Source organism: Thamnophis sirtalis, unplaced genomic scaffold (assembly GCF_051295495.1).
Source record: "Thamnophis sirtalis isolate CommonGarterSnake01/CBP01778 unplaced genomic scaffold, rThaSir2_p1.2 scaffold_3, whole genome shotgun sequence".
In the NCBI taxonomy this organism is placed as follows: domain Eukaryota; kingdom Metazoa; phylum Chordata; class Lepidosauria; order Squamata; family Natricidae; genus Thamnophis; species Thamnophis sirtalis.
In genome coordinates this window covers 118,585,711-118,607,080 of record NW_028261383.1, presented here as the reverse complement: position 1 = coordinate 118,607,080, position 21,370 = coordinate 118,585,711, and the positions used below count along the sequence as shown (strand labels likewise).

Sequence of the window (21,370 nt, the reverse complement as noted above, 5' to 3'; positions counted from 1 at the left end):
GTCTTACAGTGGTTCTCCTCCTACCTCTCGGACAGGTCGCAGTCGGTGTTAGTTGGGGGGCAAAGATCGACCCCTAGGCCCCTAACATATGGGGTGCCGCAGGGTTCGGTCTTATCCCCTCTACTACTCAACATCTACATGAAACCGCTGGGCGAGATCATTCGGAGGCATGGGATAAGATACCACCAATACGCGGACGATACGCAGCTGTATCTGTCCGCCCTGTGCCAACTCAATGAAGCGGTGGACGTGATGAACCGGGGTCTTGAAGCCGTTAGGGACTGGATGAGGGCTAACAAGCTTGTACTCAACCCGGAGAAGACCGAGTGGTTGTTGTGTTTCCCTCCCAATAATTTGGTTAGTGTTCCATCACTCAGGCTGGGGGGGCCAAATTTTATACCCCTCAGACAGGGTTCGCAACTTGGGAATCCTCCTGGACCCACAGCTGACCTTCGACCACCATCTGACGGCTGTGACCAGGGGGGCATTTGCCCAGGTTCGCCTGGTGCACCAGTTGCGACCCTACCTGAACCGGGAGGCTCTCACAACAGTCACTCGGGCCCTTGTGACCTCTAGTCTGGAATACTGCAACGTGCTCTACATGGGGCTGCCCTTGAAGAGCATCCGGCGACTTCAGCTAGTCCAGAATGCGGCCGCGCAAGTGATTGTGGGTGCACCTCGGTTCGCCCACATAACACCTATCCTCCGCGAGCTGCGCTGGCTACCTGTTGATCTCCGGGTGCGCTTCAAGGTGCTACTTACCACCCATAAAGCCCTTCATGGTAGTGGATCTGTGTACTTGAGAGACCGCCTCCTGCCAATTACCTCCTTGCGACCTATTAGATCGCACAGATTAGGCCTCCTCCGAGTTCCATCTGCCAGTCAGTGTCAACTGGCAACTACGTGGAGGAGAGCCTTTTCAGTAGTAGCTCCGATCCTTTGGAACGATCTCCCCGTGGAGATTCGTACCCTCACCACCCTCCAGACCTTCCGCACAGCCCTCAAGACCTGGCTATCCCGTCAGGCCTGGGGATAAAGAGTGTAATCTGTCCCCACCCAAATGATGAATGTTGTGTTTTACTTTTACTTGCACTGTTTTCATGTTTATTGTTTTATTGTCTTGTATCCCCCTCCCTATAAATTGTAAGCCGCCCTGAGTCCCCTCAGGGAAAAGGGCGGCCTATAAATAATAAATAATAAACAAAAAACTATTTAGTTTTGTTCAATTGATGAAAAAAATGGATATGAATATATTTCCTGATTCTTCTTTCACATACACACATACACACACACACACACACACACACACACACACACTCATACACACACACAAAATATTTTCTAAGTCCAAGTCCAAGTTATGGCAATTATGGAAATAGGTAGTGATGGCCCCAGGCTACACTGAGCCCTCAGCCTGTTCTTATGATGGTCCCAGAGGTTGCTAGTGTCTTCTAAAACAAACAGAGGAACAAAGATATCAACATTGCCTAACATGAAATTATGACAGGACACACACACATTCGCATTCTACATGATTCATACATTTCCTGGATATACGTCATAACACAGATATATAAAAGCAAGCTTTGGCTGGTTAAGAACACTAACAGAAAAGAGGTTGAATATATGCCAACTGCTTATATCACCTGATCCCCTGTTGCGTAATTTCAGACCATGCATTCTAGGAGATGGAAAGAAAGAGTTAATTCCCTAACGCACACATTCACTCAGGAACATTCAGGCGTGACTGGTTTTTTTTTTCTTTTTATTTCTTCCTACGGTGCAGTTACACAACAAGCACCTTAGACAGCTAGAGCTACTGTTAGTATTGCAGGAGTGGTTCTGTTCAGAAAATAGTAGACAGGTAATGGCTGCCTCCGATTCAAGTTGCCCTGAAGAGCTGGCTGAAGACCTGGCAGTTCAGGACCCTGTAGTAAATGGCTCACCAATCTGTGAAGATACATGTGGGAGTAGAGAATTGAAAAATGAAGGAACACCTCTTATGGAACTTGAAAACAAAGACCCATGCCACAGTGATCCAAGCCTGGGAGAACACCTGTCTGAAAACGAATCAGCCAAGAATCACTCACCCAGTATCTTGACAGAAAGTCACTCAGAAGAGGAGCAGAAGGAGGAAGAAGTGCTTTGTGATTTCTGCCTAGGAGAGAAGGTGCAGGCAGTAAAATCCTGCTTGACCTGCATGGTAAATTACTGCCAGGATCACTTGAGGCCTCACCTTGAGAATGTCAAACTACAAAGCCATAGGCTTATGGATCCACTAAAGGACATTGACATACAGAGCTGCAAGACCCACAAAAGGCATCTTAGCTGGTTCTGCCACAGTGACCTACTCTGTATCTGTGAGGAGTGTCTTTCTGATGGACATCAAAACCACCAAGCTGTAATCTGTGGGATAGCCAGGAAAGAAAAAGAGGTAACGATTGCATATAAGTTTATTGTTAATATGGTGTGTAGGAGAATTGTCACAGTCTGTTCAGTGCTTGGAAATAAGAGGTCAGAGAGCTCTTACTTTCACACTTAGCCTTTCGTAAGGTCATCTACATGAACATTAGGAACTAGGTCACAATGCGTTTCCCTATTGTCTCTTGGGCTGTGGCTTAGCAGAACACATGAATCTAAGTACTGATTTATGCATTTTATGCAGCTTTATGTATAAATCCTACCTCTGTGGCTTATTCCATGAATCATGCTTTAGCATGCACTTAGGCTTGTTCCTAAATGAACATAAGAGAACAGTGTTATACTGGGATTTCATGAATTTGCAAGTGGGGTATTATGAAATAAAAGCTTCCTAGTGAAAGAGGATTGGGGGTTTTCAATAGGGAGAAATCCTGATGAGCAAAATGACTTTCCTACTTTCTATGAGAAACTGACTGTCATGCCAAGCATGACATCTGGTATATTCAGACTACTTATGAAACACCTAGATTTTGCTTAGTTTCTACTGACTAAGACAATTGGCATTTGGCTGATTGTCAGGCACAGTGGAGGAATTTTATGATACTTCTTGGGAGTAATACCAAAAATTACAGCCAATTTTATTGTAGGAGAACGCGGGAATTATATCCACATGTGGTGGTTCTTGCTCTATCATAAATTCTTCCTTTGTACAGAAAAGCTAAAAATGCCCTCAAAAATTGTCAACTGGGTACAGCTTTTGGTGACTTCAGAGATACAATCATGCAATTTTCCTGGCAATGATATGGGAGTGGTTTGTTATAGCTGATCCCATGGTTTAGTTTTCCCTACCTGCGATTCCTGATCCTGCTTAGTTTCCAAACTTAGAGAAGTTCAGGTCATTTCCCTTTTTGAAAGGCTATCACCTGGCTATGCGTTTCAACTGAGTGCACATTTTTCTTAACAAACCTTTGCATCTCTGCATCATTGCAAAAGCAAACAGAAAACAAATTTCTTCACTGTCTTGCAAATATGGAGTTTGAAATAATTTCTCTCTGACGTGTTTTTTTTTCTATGTTTGCTTGAACTTGCATTCAGTTTTGAACAAACAAGCTGGTATCATGTCTCTTTCTCTTATAGGGTGTTCCTTTTTATGTCCCAGTTTCCATAGTGAAACATTTCACGCCTGAAGCATAGATAATATGAAAACTGTTTCAAATAGTTATGAATCATATCTTAGGTGGCGAAATCAGGCATTTATAGCTGTCATAAATAAATGCTTTTTGTTGGTATAAACCTTTTACTATCTTTTGTTAATCTTCCTGTTCTGAAGGATAAAATTATTAGTAGCAGTTATTTTATAATAAACAGAGTTGTGTGACTAAATAAACACTGTTGTTCCTTCACTTTATGCCTTTATCTCTCTTCTTTGATGTCTTTCACATCAAGGGAGTAAAACCTGACAGGGTATTGGAATCCCTCAATCCTGTTTGGGACAGAATTTTTTTTTCATTTTGATTAGATTTATTTAATAGTGTAGTCTGTTCAAAATATAAAAAATTAAGAGAGATAAATATAACTTCATTACATTGTGTTGGTTATAAGATGCCACAGAATAACGATCAGTAGGAGCTTCAACCTACTATTCCTCTTGGGAGCTTCTTGTGTGCAACTGGAAAGGAGCAGTTACTCATACTTAACATATTAAACTGAGTAGATCACAGGGAAATCAAATGGAAGAAACGAAATGGGAGGAATAGACATGAAGAGACTATATGTTAGAGAACATACTGACATTACCTTCTAAATCAATCAACAACCAACCAGTTTATTTTTTAACTGGCTTGCAATGACGGTAGTAGGTATCTCTGATGACATTGTCCAGATAAATAGTTTTTTAAAGTTGAATTTTGGGGTGTTTAAGAGGCTGGGTACCTTAAGCTTTTAAAGGACTTAAAACAAATTTGTTCACCCATTAACTTTTTGAATGGGAAAATTCCTGTAATAACATTTATTAATACAGGATTTGGGGATGGCAATGCCTTCATTTATCAATTTTTCTAAAACATTGATCTGGAATTTGTGTATCATAAATGTGATACTGAGAGCAATGAGATCAATGTCCCTTCTTTTTCTTTTATCATTCAACAAATAAAATGTTTTCTGTAGAAAAGTTATTCCCCGATTGCTATATGGAAGGAAAATATGGGGAATGGAAAACTGGAGACAAGGTGGCGCAGTGATTAGGGTGCAGTACTGCAGGCCTCTTCAGCTGACTGTTATCTGCAGTTCAGCGGTTCAAATCTTACCGGCTCAAGGTTGACTCAGCCTTCCATCCTTCCGAGGTGGGTGAAATGAGGACCCAGACTGTGGGGGCAATATGCTGACTCTGTAAACCGCTTAAAGAGGGCTGAAAGCCCTATGAAGCAGTATATAAGTCTAACTGCTATTGCTATTGCTATAATAATCAATGTAAAGAAATTCTTTTGGCTTTTCCCTTGATAATCTTCATGCCTTATTGAAAATGGAAGAAAACTAACTTGATCTCATAAAAGGGAGTGATTAAAATCCATTTTTCTCTTCTTTCTAGGGTTTGTCAATACTTTAGATTTTCCTTTGGTCACTGTTTCCGGAAATATTTTGAAGCAGAAGGATGGGTCCAGTCTTGTTTATGGCATTTTAACTATATTACCTATTTATGAGTGTATAATTCCAAGTTCTAAGGTCAAACTATAGAATTTTGTTACCATCAACAGACAATTTTAAGGACTGGTCTTTACTTCAGATTATCCTGCATGGTTTGGTCTGATTAAATTGCACAGAGAAATATTTGTCCCCCTTTTTTATTAGCTAAATATAAAATAACAAAAATAAAATTACACCAAATTATAAAAGGAGGAAAAAACCTGAAAAAGGACACAAAATGTAATATTTACAACATAAATTTATTAATAAATTGAGCTGTGATTCATTACATTCATGGTTGATGTATGTTAATCAATTCTGCAAGCCACTAAATAGTTGGAGCCATATGTTTGTGTTTCCAATGTTGAACAATACATCTTTTGATTATGTGTTCATTTTCTCTGTCCAGAAGTCACCCCCCCAAGATAAATCTCAAGATTCATTTAATACATGTAATTGCTTCTTACCGAATGGAACAATATATTTAAATCAAGCATTCGTTTCACTGCGTCTCCAAAAACATAAATCGTTATGATCATTTTTGCAATACTGTTTCTTATTTAAAAAGAAGTGATTTAAAAATCTGTTGAAATTTGGGATTTTTTTTTAAAATGTCCCTTTTATTCATTTAAGTAAAATGTACAAACAAAAAAGGAAAAAAGAAAAAAGAATAAAGAAATTGAGAAAAAAAATTAAAGGCAAAAAAAAAGAATAAAAGGGTCATTCTGGGGCTCATTCTGTTTCATCCCCCATTAATCTTCTTCCAGACTCTAATTACCGTACTGCTTGGATACTTTTCATAGTTTACTTTGGATATTATTACTCATTTCTCTTTGGGCCATAGGAATCTCTAATTATCTCTGTGTTTCAATTCCCAGCTTTAAGGTAAGAGCTTACAGAACTCACTTTCTAGTTTATGCCATTAATGTGTCTGGATAGAGTAGAGGTGTCAAACTCAAGGCCCGGGGGCTGGATCTGGCCTGCAGAGTGCTTAGATCTGGCCCATGGGACAGCCCTGGAAACAGCAAAGGACTAGCCCGCAATGCAGTGGTGAGTTCTGGATCCCGTTGCAACCAGTATGGTGCAAAGGGGCCGGGTGTCCACCACATGAATGTGCGCAGTGCACGCATGCGTACCTAGCACCTGCGACATCTCTATGATGCTCCAGCTGCTTTGCGGAGTGTTGCGCAGGCGCCATATTCTCCATGCGTGGAAGCCCCGAACAGCTCAAATACAGGTAAGGAGTGTGGGCGGGAAGGTGGGCCCTCTGGAGCACCATACCAGAATGGTATCTGGTGCTCCCAGCAGGCACCGGTACTCCCATACCGGGGCATACCATTTGTATCCCACCACTGCTGCAATGCCTCTGCCAGAGAAAATGGTGCTCGGGCCCCCACTGGCACCTCCGACATGAGTGATGTTGAGCTCTCCATGCCCCCCCCGACTCCCCCACACAACCCTGATGCAACCCTCAATGAAATTGAAGTTGATACCCTTGGAATAGAGGATATCAGAAAATGCCAATGACTTTATGATTCTGTGGTACATCTATGTATGCATACAGCACTTAAAAGTTATTTTTACTTTCTATTGAAGCAGCAAAGCTGTAATTTGTATCAGGTGTTTCTTTTAGCAGCCATAGAACATTTTGGTAATTCAGCAAGTAGTAACATATGCAGTTGCAATAAGAAAATTTAGTACAAAAAGAATGTCAGCTAGAATACTTGCTTGCAAAGGATATGAATTGTTTTACTATAAAATAGGTTGCAGCGGCTAATTTTTCCACCTACTGTTGATGGTTTAGTTTTAAGTCACTCATTTATGTTAGTTCCTGTTGTCTAATTGCTGGTTTGGATGACATTCCTTTGATTTTGACAAGTGCTTCATGGTATTGATCAAATAATATGTTTGCAATAATATGTTAATGAAATATGATAAACCAGTAGCAAGGCTTTATCAGGGAATATCATCAAATTGTAAGTTTTGTATCAAATTAATTCTAATTAAATTACTTTATACTCCATCTCAATTCTACTGGATTCTGGACAGTTTTTAAGGAAGTACAACCTCATTCAGAATGACTAACATGGATTACTTTTCTTACAGACCAACCACACCCCAATCTTGTCTACATCAAGTGTTAGTTCATTACCCATCACTTTACCTAACTTGTCTGGCACCATACAGAAGCAGTTTTCATTCTGAATGATCATGAACAAAATTGAATTTCAACAGCTGTTGTGTGACATCTCTCCTGGTTTATCTGTCAACAGTGTGAACTTCTTCTTCATCAAGAAGAGTATGATTGGAAACTGAAGTCAGCTGAAAATGCAATTGTTAAATTGGAGAAGAACTCAGAGTCTATAGTGGTAAGAATTAAAACAGAGCCTCTCTGTTCATTAGAGGTTCAGCCCTTGGCAATGATAGAAGGGACTTGTGTGCTTTAAAGAGTCTTCCAATACTCATTGCTTGACAAAATATATGCTTGCAGACAGGTGGTTTCTTAATAGACCCAGTTGCCTCACAAAGAGGTGGGATATGAACTAGTTTGAAAATTATAGTTGCTGCACTAGAGATTTAGGATAGCCATTCCCTAGAATCTTCCAGGAAATATCCATTAGGGCAGTGGTGGAATTCAATTTTTTTTTACTACTGGTTCTGTGGGTGTGGCTTTGTGGTAGGGGAAGGTTACTGCAAAATCCCCATTCCGTCCCCACCCCAGCTCTGTTCTCCTGTTCAGGGTAACAAAAGAAGATCACTGAAATTTTTAGAGTTGTATATAGCTACTAACAAAGAAAGCCAAAATCTATTTAAAGATCAGCATTTAAACTGATTAAACATACTGTCTGAATTAATTCTTAAAGATTAGCAATTCCTCAAACCTTTAAATGGGTAATAAAAATAGTGAACATAAACTTTGTGTAGGTTTTTTTTTTACATAGATTCTCTTTGGACTGTTTCTTTTCTTTATAAAGTTTTTATTTTTAAACAAACATAAAACAAACATAAACACACACAAAGTATAAAAACCCTTCTCTAATTACTTACAGTGTGTCGATTGGTTACAAAACTTTTGTGCTTCCTCACAACAGTCTTCACTTGCAATTTACATAGTCTCATATCATCAATCATATATGTATACAATTATTATGATTATTAAACATTCAATTGACTATAACTGATTATTACACCCCTTTTATGTAAAGTATTCTAAATTTAAAATAAATTTATATTATGGCATTTCATTACATCATCCTGAAAACATCCAATAGTATTACATCTTTATATTCTATTCTATATAGAGGAGTTGTTTATCTTTTATAACAAAGCTTTTCAGCATCCTCTCCATATTCCTCACTTAAAATTTGTGTAAAAATTCATATGATCAATCTAATATATATATATATATATATATATATATATATATATATATATATATATATATATATATATATATATATATATATATATATATATATATATATATATATATATATATATATATATATATATATATATATATATATATATATATATATATATATTAGATTGATCATTCCACTACTCCTGGAAACACCAAACCTGAAGTAGTCAGCAGCAGCCTGAAGATGACGAATGTGACTTCGTCGAAACGTCGCCAAGACATCTCCAATTCTACGCGGGAGAAAACCCGAACAACTAGAGACCTATATATATATATATATATATATATATATATATATATATATATATATATATATATATATATATATATATATATATATATATATATATATATATATATATATATATATATATATATATACACACACACACACACACACACACACACACACACACACACACACACACACACATATATATATATATATATATATATATATATATATTATCATTATTAATCATTTATTTAACTATAATTATTGTTATCTTTTTTATACATAATACTCTAAATTTAACTAAGTTTAACTTAATTTTTATTATAACATTTCATTTAGTCATCCTTTGTCTTTGGACTATTTCTTGTTAAAGTAATTTAAGAGTGACCAGTGAATTCATTATCAACTTCTGGAAAGATCTTTAAGCTTCAGAACCCTTTGGCTACTTGGCAGTATATGAAGGACTTAAAAATATTTATTTACGCATTCAGCCAGAGAGATATCAGTGCAACATACCAGGGATAGGTGTTAGATTGTACCAAATCCCAAAATGAATTGTGTGATTTCAATTCTACATGCCAAACTAAGGTTCTCTCCAGTGGTGGTATTTGGCAGGTTCTGACCAATTCTGGAGAACTGGTAGTGGAAATTTTGAGTAGTCCAGAGAACCGGTAAATACCACCTCTGACTGGACCCATCTACATCTATTTTCTGCCTCCCAAGTTCCAGCTGATTAGGAGGAAATGGGGATTTTTCAGTAAGCTTCCCCTGGAATGGAGAGGGAATGGGGCTATTACAGTATCCATCCCCTGCCATGCCCACCAAGCCATGCCACACCCACCAAGTCATACCATAGAACCAGGAGTAAAAAAAAAATTGAATCCCACCCAGTGGTGGGTTTCAAAAATTGTTTGAACCTACTCTGTGGGTGTGGCCTCCTTTGTGGGAGTGGCTTGCCGCCCATGTGACCGGATGGGAGGGGCTTGCCGCCCATGTGACCGGATGGGAGTGGCTTGCTGCCCATGTGACCGGATATGAAGATGCCGACGACACTTGTCAGAACCACCTTAAATTACCTCACACACAGCACTGGCCTGCATAAGAATAGGATGTAAACTTGTTTTTTAAAAGGCATCTTTGGTTTGCTTCAACACACGCAATGTTCTGATTGCACCACAAACGCAGTAGTCATCCTTACCTTTCACAGAGGCACTGAGTTTTATAAATATGAGCATGATAGTGTAGAATAATCATATCCAAGGACCAGTGGTGGGTTTCAAAAATTTTTGGAACCTCTTCTGTAGGTGTGGCCTGCTTTCCGGGTCCACTGGTGGAACCTCTTCTAACCAGTTCCATAGATTTGACGAACCGGTTCTACCGAATAGGTGCGAACTGGTAGGAACCCACCTCTGATCCCACCATTGGTTCTCTCCTGTTTGTGCACAAAAACGAATCAAGGCTTTTATGAAATCTTGCAAACAGCTAAACACTTCTGAAGGCTGCAGATAATGACTAAATTCTTTTATCTGCTAATCCAATAGTTATACTATTGTAGACTGTTAAACATCCCATAATGTTGTAGTTAATACATAGCATTGCATGTGTGATGACAATAGGTAATCATGTACATGTTGTGCCAAATTAAAAATAAATCACATTACAGCTAAGCGTGATATATAAACCAAACTAACAGGCTTGAAAAAAACACTATTTTGCTTTTCTCCATATACAAAGTGCCAGGAAAGAAGGTAGAGGATAGATGAAGAGACAGTGGATGATGAACAGATTTATCTTTCATTTGCAGTGTTATTTATTAATATAAGGTTATTTATAGGTTTCACCAGGGACTCTCAAAGTCACAGTATTTTGCACAAAGGAAACTGATTTATATGTCATTCTTTTCTCTGTGGTCTTTCGTAATGCAAGTTTTCATATTTTAAAAACGTGCATTTAGTTTTTCTGGAAGGAATTTAAGGCTAGTTTCATACTTTACCTTCTAAAGTCAACATTAATAACATTTAACACAAGGATTTTATAGTTACCCTTGCATTACTTTACAAGAGTCATCTGTAAAATATCTGCAGTTTTTACTGGAATTTCTCATTAAATTCCTCCACACGAGGTGAGGAACGAGTGAACCTTTCACCTCCAAATCTATAAAGACTCCTCTAGAGCAATGTTGATGTTTATGCAGTTTGGTAAGGTTTATCTCACAGATTCCACAATCCTTCCTGCAGTCATCTCTAATGTCACCTAACAATAACGAAAAGCAGAAAACATATAGCAGCTTTTTTAAAAATCAGCATTTGAAGAAATATTGTCTTCCTTCAGAAGCATTTACTGAGCCTGCAGGTTAGTCCTAATGTTCTAAAAAGGAAAACACAATAGCAACTTTTGGGGGTTTCCAGGGTTAGCCATTCGCAAGTACTAAACTTCAGTTTTCTAAAATCTGAACCAAATATCCTATGTTATTGTCATTTGTGAGACATTTAACAGCAATACTGAGCCCAATAGGTGAAGAGCTGAAGTTTCCCCCTTTCGAAGACTCTTTCGGCCTATACATCCTAACCACCCTTCCAGCCATGATATAGTTGCTTGGTAGTTGCTGTGGTAAACATTTGTGTTCAAAGGAATGCTTTTATTTTTCCATATTCCCTCATATCTCCATTGTATGAAAAATAGGGTTGCTAAATCCTGTGTGCCTGACAGGCAAACATAAAGAGGAAAAATGATAGAAATATAAATGATGAAAATATATTTCACAGTGTCCTTTCCAGACTCTAGAATTTTGAGGTATGTAGTAGGGAAACCAGTCTATCCCATCTATCACATTTTTATATATGTATGCAGGTATGTGTGTCTATAAAAACTTTTTACCTGTTTCTTAGAGATAAATAATATTTCCTGCTTGCTTCCTTCATCTCTCGGATTCTTCCAGATGCCAACCTTTAACCACATGCAATCCTTCTTGCTTCCTTTTCCTAGACCTAGGTCATAACTTTTGTCTCCGATTTTTAAAAGCAGAATCTTTTCTTCTACAGAAGAGAACAAACTGGCAGGATATCTTTTTTTTTTTTTGCTAAGCACTAATATAAGCATCTATCCTCAGGAAGGTGCTGCTTGGGCCAGAATGAGGTATACTAGGGAAATGTGCAATTTATATGACATGCTGCTAATAGTCTGGAGTAAAGTAGGAGAATTTAATGAAGGAGAAGTCTAACTAGGAAAATAAAGAGGCTGTTTGCCACTAGATGTTTGGATGATACAATTCTAGTCAGGCTAAATTTTCCATTGATTGGCTTCTTTTGAATAACACTCCATCTTGTAAATTGGATGAAAAACTGGGAAGCCATGTTCGGCCGTTTTGCTGTATACACTAAGAATATACTAAGAGTACACTAAGACAGACGCTTGCCACCACACACATCCAGACACAATGAGCAATGTTATATATGAAGTACAATGCAATCAGACATGCGCAGATCTGTGCATTGGAGAAACAAAGCAACCACTTCATAAATGCATAGTACAACATACAAGAGGAGAACAAACTCATCAGGACAAGATTCAGCAGTCCATCTACATTTGAAGAACAAAGATCACTCTTTTGAAGTCCACATTCTGGATGGAGGGGCCACTGGTTTGAAAGAGAGGTAAAGGAAGCCATCTCTGTTAAAATTGAACAACCCTCTCTCAACAGAGACACCATCTACGCCTGTTTACAACACAGTGCTTTCAGCAGTTCCAAGAAGGTTCCACACCTTTTGCACTCTGATTCAGGTAGCCCTGAGGGTACAGAAAAACCCCTAAGTGGCCTCAATGACTCTCAGAGAGCTAATGACCAAGCTTCAAAGTGCTAACAGCTAGATGGCTGCAAGGAATATAAATCCTTCCATTCCCCACAATTCAGTCAGAACTGAAAGATTGTCAGAACTCCTTCTTGGATGAGAAGTGAAACATCTTCCCCCCCCAAAAAAAACACCCCACAGAAAGCTCAATTGCCTGTTGAAATAGCACCTGTAAAATATATTAGACATCCTGGATCTGGCTGTAGGTTTGCTTGAGTCACATTCATTTAGAACAGAAATGAACAAGTAGCAACAATTGTGTGATAATTGGTGTTGTGGCTTTTGAACATTTTACAATATCTCTATTTCTCTTCAGTTTTGATTTTGTATATGAATGTGTATATGATCAAATCCCCCATGTCTTTTGGTTGTAGATCAAGCTTACCAAATGATATCACAAAGATAGCAAACAAATTAGAGTTCTGAAAGACTGAATTCCTTGCTATTTTCTGAGATGTTGGAGACTGTCAGGGCTTCAGGGAGGCAAGTCTTCCCCACTATTTTCCCACCTCTTGCACTTTTCAGTTCACTGAATAAGCTTCTTTCTTTAATGCAAAGATCATCGAGACTGATTGCTGTATGTTTTCTACTGCAGAGTAAAAGACAATTTATTCTTCCTGCAAAATGGAGGGTGGGTTTACTTTGTAATTTAAAAGAACTACTAAGAAACTTTAATTTGGCAGACACGCTGGAGAACATCCAGGGGTGGTTATTATAGCCACAGGCTGAAAGTTCTCTATGCTTGCCACAGCAAGTTAGCATTTGATGAGTTATTCTTTATAATAACCCCAAACACAAGATACTATTAGAGCAATAATAGTTTTCTTTCTCATTTGGTGGGATGTTACAAGTGAATTGACATACTGTAATGATGGCATGCATAATAGTAAGTTAATACTTGGGAAATAGCTGCTGTGTTTACATAGAATAATTTATTCTTGAATGTGGCTCATTTTTTATTCCTGTCAGTCTTTCTTATGCATCTAAGGAACATTTTGAGTGGAACATGACTGGAAGGACTGCATGGTTATGGGTACAGCTGTACAGTTTATTGCATGGTCAATTTAAAATGTCAAACAGATCAGCTTTAAGGCTTTGCAGCAATGGTGGCTTCTGTTCTTACAGAATTCAGTATCTGAAGTGAAACTCTTGGTGGAAGAGAAGTTTGAGGAGCTTCTCCAAGCTGTCAAGGCAACCCATGCCATTGTGCTCACTTTTCTGGAGGAGAAAGAGCGTGCTGCAGTTAATCATGCAAATGGAATGAAGATCTACCTTCAGAGCCAACAAGTGACAATGGAGGAATGGAGGAAAAGACTGGAGAAGATGGCCACTCACACTAATGATATCATCTTCCTAAAGGTACCTTAAATAATGATAGTAAAAATGTTTAGATCACCCTTCAATGACTGTTCGCCTTTCATGAATATTTTGGGTTTCAACCATTAAAGTTCTCTCACTGAAAGTTATGGGAGCTGAAACCCAGGGCATCTGATTTGTACATCATTTGGAAAGGTTGTTTTGGATTAATTTATTTTTTGCCTTTTCACTAGATAGCCTGTATTGATCTGTTATTCACGTTCACATAAAACACAGCTGCTGCTCTGAATCCATAACTGCCCAATGTCAATTGCACAGTCCTAAGAGAAAGCAGAGAATACTAGTGTGTGCATTTGAGTGAGCAACGAATCCTATGATTTTTTTTTAAAAAAAATCCAGGTGTGGATAGGAAAGTAGAAGAGTGGCACAATATGCTGTGATGTGATGAACCAAACCTCTTGATTTGAATATTTTCATCTCATGTTGAAATGCAAATGTGAAAGGAAGTAACACAATGCACAGGGTTCTAGCCCTTCCTCCCAGTCACTGTCCAAGCAGTCTTCTATTTTTCTGCACACATTTAGGAATACTGTGAATTCAAGAAGCATCTGGGGGATGAGACATTGCCCAGTGTGTATATTGGCCTGAAAGACAAATTATCAGGCATCCGAAAGGTGATCTCTGAATCCACTGAACAGCTTTTACAATTACTACACAGTTCCTATAAAGAAAAATTGCAGGGGTTTGCCGATGATGGTGAGTACCCATTCCTCTTTAATTTACATGCTTATTCATTTTGAACAATTTTAAGGCTCCTTACTTATCAACAGTTCTGATACTGACAATTCATTAATTCTTAGTCACACACACAAAAAATCCATTTCCTTTTTTCCATCTACATAGAAGATGCTGGGATAAAAACAACAGTGGCTGCAATTGTCCCATCCAAATATCGCCTGTCAGCTCCAGAACCTCAAAGTAGGAATGACTTCTTAAAGTGTAAGTTATTGTCCAATTTTTGGTGCAAAATTTGAAAGAATTAAGAAAGTCTTGCAGAATCAGACTAACGACATTGGCTTATATGAAGATGTCTGTGGGAAACTGAAAAATAGGAGATATGTGCAATTATGACCTCTTGGGAAATTCAGGAGCGCACTGAACATAATATATGGTGTTTATAAGAGCAGCCACTGATTCATTCTGATCAATTTTATCTTATGTTTTATTTACTGCTATCATTTATTGTTATATTACCTCACTTTGATATATCAAATATAATTGTTATAATAAGCAGTAAACACAAGCTAATAAGGCTGTGTGAAGCATTTGAAAGGAATATTTCTCAAAGTACCGTATTTTTCAGACCATAAAACGCACCTAGGTTTGGGAAGGAAAACAAGAAAATAAAAATCTGCCTCTCCCTTTGCCTCCTAGAAATTTGCCTCCTTGCAGCAAACAGCCTGGTCAGCTTCAGCACAGCCTGATTTAGTATGAGCAGCTGATTGGCGGTTGGATAGGCCTCTCGGAATACCTCTGATCAGATGTTCCAGGCTGCAGGGATCACTGCTGGCCATCGCCATCATCACTGCCCATCGCCGCCGCCACCTATTGCCACCTCTAAGTGCCCCATTTTCAGCCTCTTCATGTCCCGTTTTTGGCCTGTTCCAGGTGGTGGGGATTGCCGCAGCCTATCCCCGCTGCCTGGAACAGCTGATCGGTGGTATTCTGGGAGACAGATCCAACTGCCAATCAGCTGCTTGTGCTAAATCAGGCTGTGTTGAAGCTGACCAGGCTGTTTGCTGTTTGCCTGGTGCGTGCACAGTGAACTGGTTGTTAAACTGGTAGGATCCCACCCCTGAATTCTATTAAGATTATATTGAATTCTCCTCAATGTGTGGCTGAGGGGACCCAGAGGGTTAATTTTATAAATACATTTATTAGAATCAGAATTAGAACAAAAATCCTAAGAAAATATTTTGGAGGAAAGAACATTTTCCTTTGCTTTTTAAAATGGTTAATAAAATTATGTCAAGAATGTTTTAAAAAACTAAATGAATATTAATTTCACATTAGTGATCTGTCATTAATTTAGTATTAGTTATTGAATATTGCTTTTTCCTGTACTGAAATATAGGGAACTATTACTTAAGCAAGCAATTTATTTATTCCAAGCAAGCATGCGATAATCATAGTGATTTTACTTATCAATCCAAGCTGTTGCCTAAGTCTCCACCTCTATCCAATATATGAATGAGCACCAGTTGAAAAATCTACTAACCATCATGTGTATTTTAATATTTTTAGCCAGCACACATAGCATAGCTACAACCTAAATATTGTCTGAGAAAGGTAAAAATAAGTGAGATTCTTTCAAGTTCTATACATTGTAGACAAAATATATCCTGGCCTTACTCTTCTTATAAACTCTAATTAGGTCTTTTAGGTGCAGTATTCTGTCATATTTAGTGTTCAATTAATTATTTCTAGCTTTAAAACAATGTGTATATTTTTTGTGCAGATGCTTGCCTGTTAACATTTGACCCAGTTACTGCTCATCGCTATTTGAGGCTTTTGGATGATAACCACAAGATTTCCAACACCACGCCCTGGGAGCACCCATACCCAGATCATCCAGAAAGATTTGCACACTGGCGCCAAGTCTTGTCCAATCAAAGCTTATATATGGGTCGTTATTACTTTGAAGTCGAGATATTTGGAGCTGGTATTTACATTGGCATGACAAATAAGAGCATTGACAGGAAAGGTTCAGAGAGCAACAGTTGCATCTCAGGGAATAACTTCTCCTGGTGTATTAAATGGAACGGCAAGGATTTCTCAGCTTGGCACATTGATGTGGAGACGCCTTTGAAATCTCAGGAATTCAGCAGAATAGGGGTCTACCTAGATTACCCCAGAGAGACACTCTCCTTTTATGGCATCGCTACTGACTCCATGACTGCCTTGCATACTTTTGAATGCAAGTTTAATGAGCCTTTATATCCAGCCTTCTGGCTATCAAAGAAGGAAAATAGCATCCAGATTGTTAGGTTGCGTGAAGAAGCTGGGCAGAATCCAGAAGCTTCTCTTCCTTCCACAGGAGAATCGGCTTCCAGTAGTTTAGGGACACATGATTAAAGCAATATACAGTTGAAACTGTTAACTCAGAACCGAGTCATTATCTTTGTCATACAATCTAGGCAATACTGATCAATTGTGGGCTTTTTGTAGAAGAATCTACATCTATTGAAAAATTGTGTCTTATATACTTTTTGGTTGCTTACTACCTCTGCGAATATTACCTCTCACCGAGAGAGAAAACATAACATTATAAACATCCTCCATCAGAGGTGGCATTTAGCAGGTTCTGACCAGTTCTGGAGAACCGGTAGCAGAACTTTGAGTAGTTCAGTGAACCAGTAAATACCACCTCTGACTGGCCCCGCCCCATCTATTCACTGCCTCCCGACTCCTAGCTGATCGTGAAGAAATGGTGATTTTGTAGTAACCTTCCCCTGGAGTGGGGTGGGAATGGAGATGTTACAGTATTTTTCCCCTGCCATGCCTACCAAGCCACGCCCACCAAGCCACACCCACAGAACCGATAGTAAGATTTTTTTTAATCCCACCACTGATCCTCCTGTTTTTAAGTGAAAGTATTGAAAATACTTATTTGCAAAACCAACTTATTTTTGATTGTAAACTTCTAACAGGTGCATTCAAAATAAAAACCAAATGGCTGTTAGCATAACTCCTCTGTATTGAAAGAATAAGACAATTTATCTATATATCCAGCCACTCCTTGCCCAATTCCCCTGTACTGCCTATGCTAAAGAAACTTTTGACTGTAGGGAAATAATTGTATACATAAAGATAAAAAGAATTGTCATTATCCACAATGGAGGAATGGTCTGTGAAGATGACAGAACTTGCTGAGATGGCTAAATTAATTACTTTGATCAAAGAAAAGATAGTTATCTATATTTATTGCTGATTGGAAACCTATTATGGCCTTTTGTGTAAGGCAAAAAAAATGAATGTAGGACTTATGTTTTTCATGATTTGATAGGATAAATTATAGAAAGAAGAGAGTCATGTTGTAACCATAGTATATGGAATAAATTTATAATTGTACTTATAACTACTGTAAAGAAGATCAGAAACCACGTCTTTGTATCTTTTTTTTTGTATTTATGTTTCCTCTGCTTAATAAGCATATTGTATCTCAGCAGATAGACAAGTATATCTCTTTAGAGAAAGAGAGAGAATTCAATATGCGTATTTAAGGGCCAGTTAATTCAGTTGTGCATAGAACTAGCTCTTTTATTATCTGAATTAGTCAGTGAGTACAGTATTACAATTGCCTATGAAAGTTAACAATGGCTACCAGATAGCAATAAACAACTTGTTTTCCTTGAATGTTTAAGGAATGAATCTCAGTGACGACTCTAGGCACTCCAGTTCAGATGAGTTTTCTTATCCTGATATTGGGTGCTTGATCTTTCGTGATTGTTTACAAAGCCCCAGGTATTACCTGTCTTCATGCTATCTTGCTGTATGAGCTTGAAATTTCTAGCATTGTCAGTCAGTATTGCGACGCATATGATGTTTGCAACAATTAGGGTTCAAGATTCTGGAGGATTATGAGCATACGTCTACGGTAGATCTATCTAGATATCTACAGCCATGACACAAGCATTGAGGTGGTGCCAGAAGAAAACTGCCTGATGTTGGGAGCACAGCTAAATTCTCCAATGATCATATCACATTTTGATGTGTGGATACTGCAAAGATGTACAATCAATGTAGACAACTATAAAGACGGTTCTATTTAGAATATTTGCTTTGTCTGGTTATAGAAATCTGTTACTAACATGTAATTGTAATTCCATATTACAACTTCAGATAGTCTAAAGGGTCTTTTAATGTTGGAATGAGAATTTGACACTCTATTGATTTAAAAAAACAAAAAACCCTCTTAAGCCAGAAAATTTGGTTTCAGTTACTATTTGTTTCTATTCTGACTTAATCAGATTCTGCAAAGTTTCGGATTGGTGAACTGATTAGCTTTTATAAATGGAGTTATTCATTTCCAAGATAGTCTTGTAATGGGCACATTTGCGTTGGCAGGATCGTTGATAAGGCGTAACAATGAAGAATGTGTTTAAAAAGTGATAAAAAACAAATGACCTCAGTAAACCTTCAAATTACGAATAATCAAAAAGTTGTGTTAAAACTAACATTTTTATAAATGCTCAGAAGATATTTGTTTAATAAATCACTAAATGAATTGAAAGCTGTTAATAAATAAATATAATGTTTCCATTAGCTAATTCTTTTTAGGCCCAAGTAGCATTTTAGGAAGGTTTAGGAACGCCTAATAACTCAGTTCTTTCCCACAAGGGGGCAGTGTTGTGTCATAATAATTGGATAACCTTGCTTTAATTGCAAACATAAATGTGAAAAAATTGTATTTCAGTGCCTTAGAAGGCAAATTATGTATGTTCAAATGCATATGAATGCTTTTGAATGGACCACAATTTTTTTTCAGGCATGTATTTTTCAGACTAGTAAACTGAAATTTATTCTAAATATTCACGCTCAAGGAAATAAATGGAATTCAAATGATAGGTATTGAGTGACACCTCCCTTTTAAAAATATTTTGCTTATACCAGAAAAGGGCACCTGCATCTCTCTTGAGCCCAGAATGCCTAGGTGGCAACCTTTTCAGAAGCTGCATCTATTTCAGGATAGGTCAAGTGTATCTGTAAGAACACCAAGCCCAGTTTACAATTGAACTAGGCTACATCTGCCCATATTTAGTGATGTTTTTTTTCAGTTTGCTCTGGAAATATTAACTGGGTCAAAATCCAGATGCTAGTTTGGGAGGAAATGGCTGTTTCAGAAAACCAGCAGTGAGTTCCAAGACCTTTCTAGACACAAAATGGGGTGATCCCTGAAAGAGCTAAGACCATCTTCTAAATTCCATGTAGGTTCCCACTGTGATTGATTAGGTTGCATTTTGTTGTGTATTTAAAAGGTTACGGAACTTCAAAAGCACTGAAGTAGACTTTTTTTTTGCACAGTTATTCAATATGTGGTTCTCCAACCTCCACCTCCAATCAATTGAGTCCCTGGGGTACATTTCATCTTAAGTGGCTATTCTGCTGTAAAATGGTTTTACATTAAATTGGTTTCAGGTATGAGTCCAGCTGAGAGTCCAGGGTAAGGTTGGACATTTGGCGATTGTCATCCTGAAGTCTCTTAAAACTTTGAGTGACACTGTTTCACAGGCCCTGTTCATTAAGTTGAGCTCTAAGGAGTGGTTGGGATTGTTGCTGTTATATCAGCTTCCCTGCTGCATAACAATCTCCCTTCCTGAGCTGCTGATTGGGGGCCTGGGCCTGTGGTAGAGTTTCCAGACAATATGCCAGCTCTGTAAACTGCTTAGAGAGGGATGTAAAATCACTATGAAGCAGTGTATAAGCCTAAGTGCTATTGCTATATGGTTCTGAGGGAACTTCAATCTGCTTTCTGTGATATTAAAGTCAGAGACAGTTCAGGAGTTCATGGCTACAATGACAGCCAAGGGCCTATCTCAGTTTATCCAGAGTCTGACATGGGACAATGGCTCACACCTCATCTGGTTTTTTGTCCGAAATTTTACATCGTGAGGGAAGACGCAGGAGCCATGGATGTGAGGAACCAGATCTTTATTAAAACATAGATGACAGCAATTCGATTCAAACTTCCCTGTAACGGCCAGGGTATTTATACGAAACCCAGAGCAACTGTCAAAATGACCAGCCAATCAGGGGCTGGTAACTGGCTAGCAACAGGCTATGCTGCGTCCCAGCCAATCAGGGCGCAGCACAGGCTGTTGCTGGCCTTCTAAGACTATTTACATATTCAACACGAACAACGGCAAGTGATCTGGAATTGAGATAACTCCTACGCTGATGACCATGGACTTCTCGGGTGCCACTATCTACTGCAGGGAGGTAGGATCTATGAGACCAATCCATCTTAGGTGACTGATGATCGGAGGACTTCAGAGTGAGCTGAGGTTATTGTAGCTCCAATTCAGGGTGCTATTTTCAGCTTTAAAGTCCTTCATGGCATGATCTCCTTTTCCTGATTGTAAGTGTGCTTCCCATCAGGTCTTGTAACTGAGGTAAATCAAGGTTCCGTCTATGAAGAAGTTACATATGACAGGGCCCAAGTAACAAACCTTTTCTGCTGTGGCACCTGCCTTGTGGAACATCACCAATCCTCAAGTGAGGTTAGCCTCATCTCTCCTGAGCTTCCAGAAATCCCTTCAAGCTTGGCTGTGTCACCAGGCACCTTGCAAAGGAATGCTAATTTGATTAAATTTCTCTGTTGTTTATAATCTGATTCTCTCTTCCCCTCCCTCTCTCTCCCTCTGTCACTTCCTCCTTCTCTTT

The 21,370-nt window shown here is 38.4% G+C and overlaps 1 protein-coding gene across 2 annotated transcripts; it reads left to right on the top strand.

The window, feature by feature from the left end:
- The first annotated feature begins 1,761 nt into the window (after nt 1-1,761).
- TRIM16 (tripartite motif containing 16) lies at nt 1,762-18,328 on the top strand. Of its 2 annotated transcripts, none has more exons than XM_014068631.2 (6): nt 1,762-2,434; nt 7,377-7,472; nt 13,736-13,969; nt 14,512-14,683; nt 14,834-14,926; nt 16,446-18,328. In XM_014068631.2, the coding sequence occupies exons 1-6, from the start codon at nt 1,868-1,870 to the stop codon at nt 17,060-17,062; spliced, it is 1,779 nt and encodes a 592-aa protein (XP_013924106.2). In that variant the 5' UTR covers nt 1,762-1,867; the 3' UTR covers nt 17,063-18,328. The 2 variants fall into 2 exon arrangements, with proteins under 2 accessions (XP_013924106.2, XP_013924105.2); XM_014068630.2 differs by having other exon boundaries at nt 1,763-2,434; nt 14,831-14,926.
- Nucleotides 18,329-21,370: the final 3,042 nt, after the last annotated feature.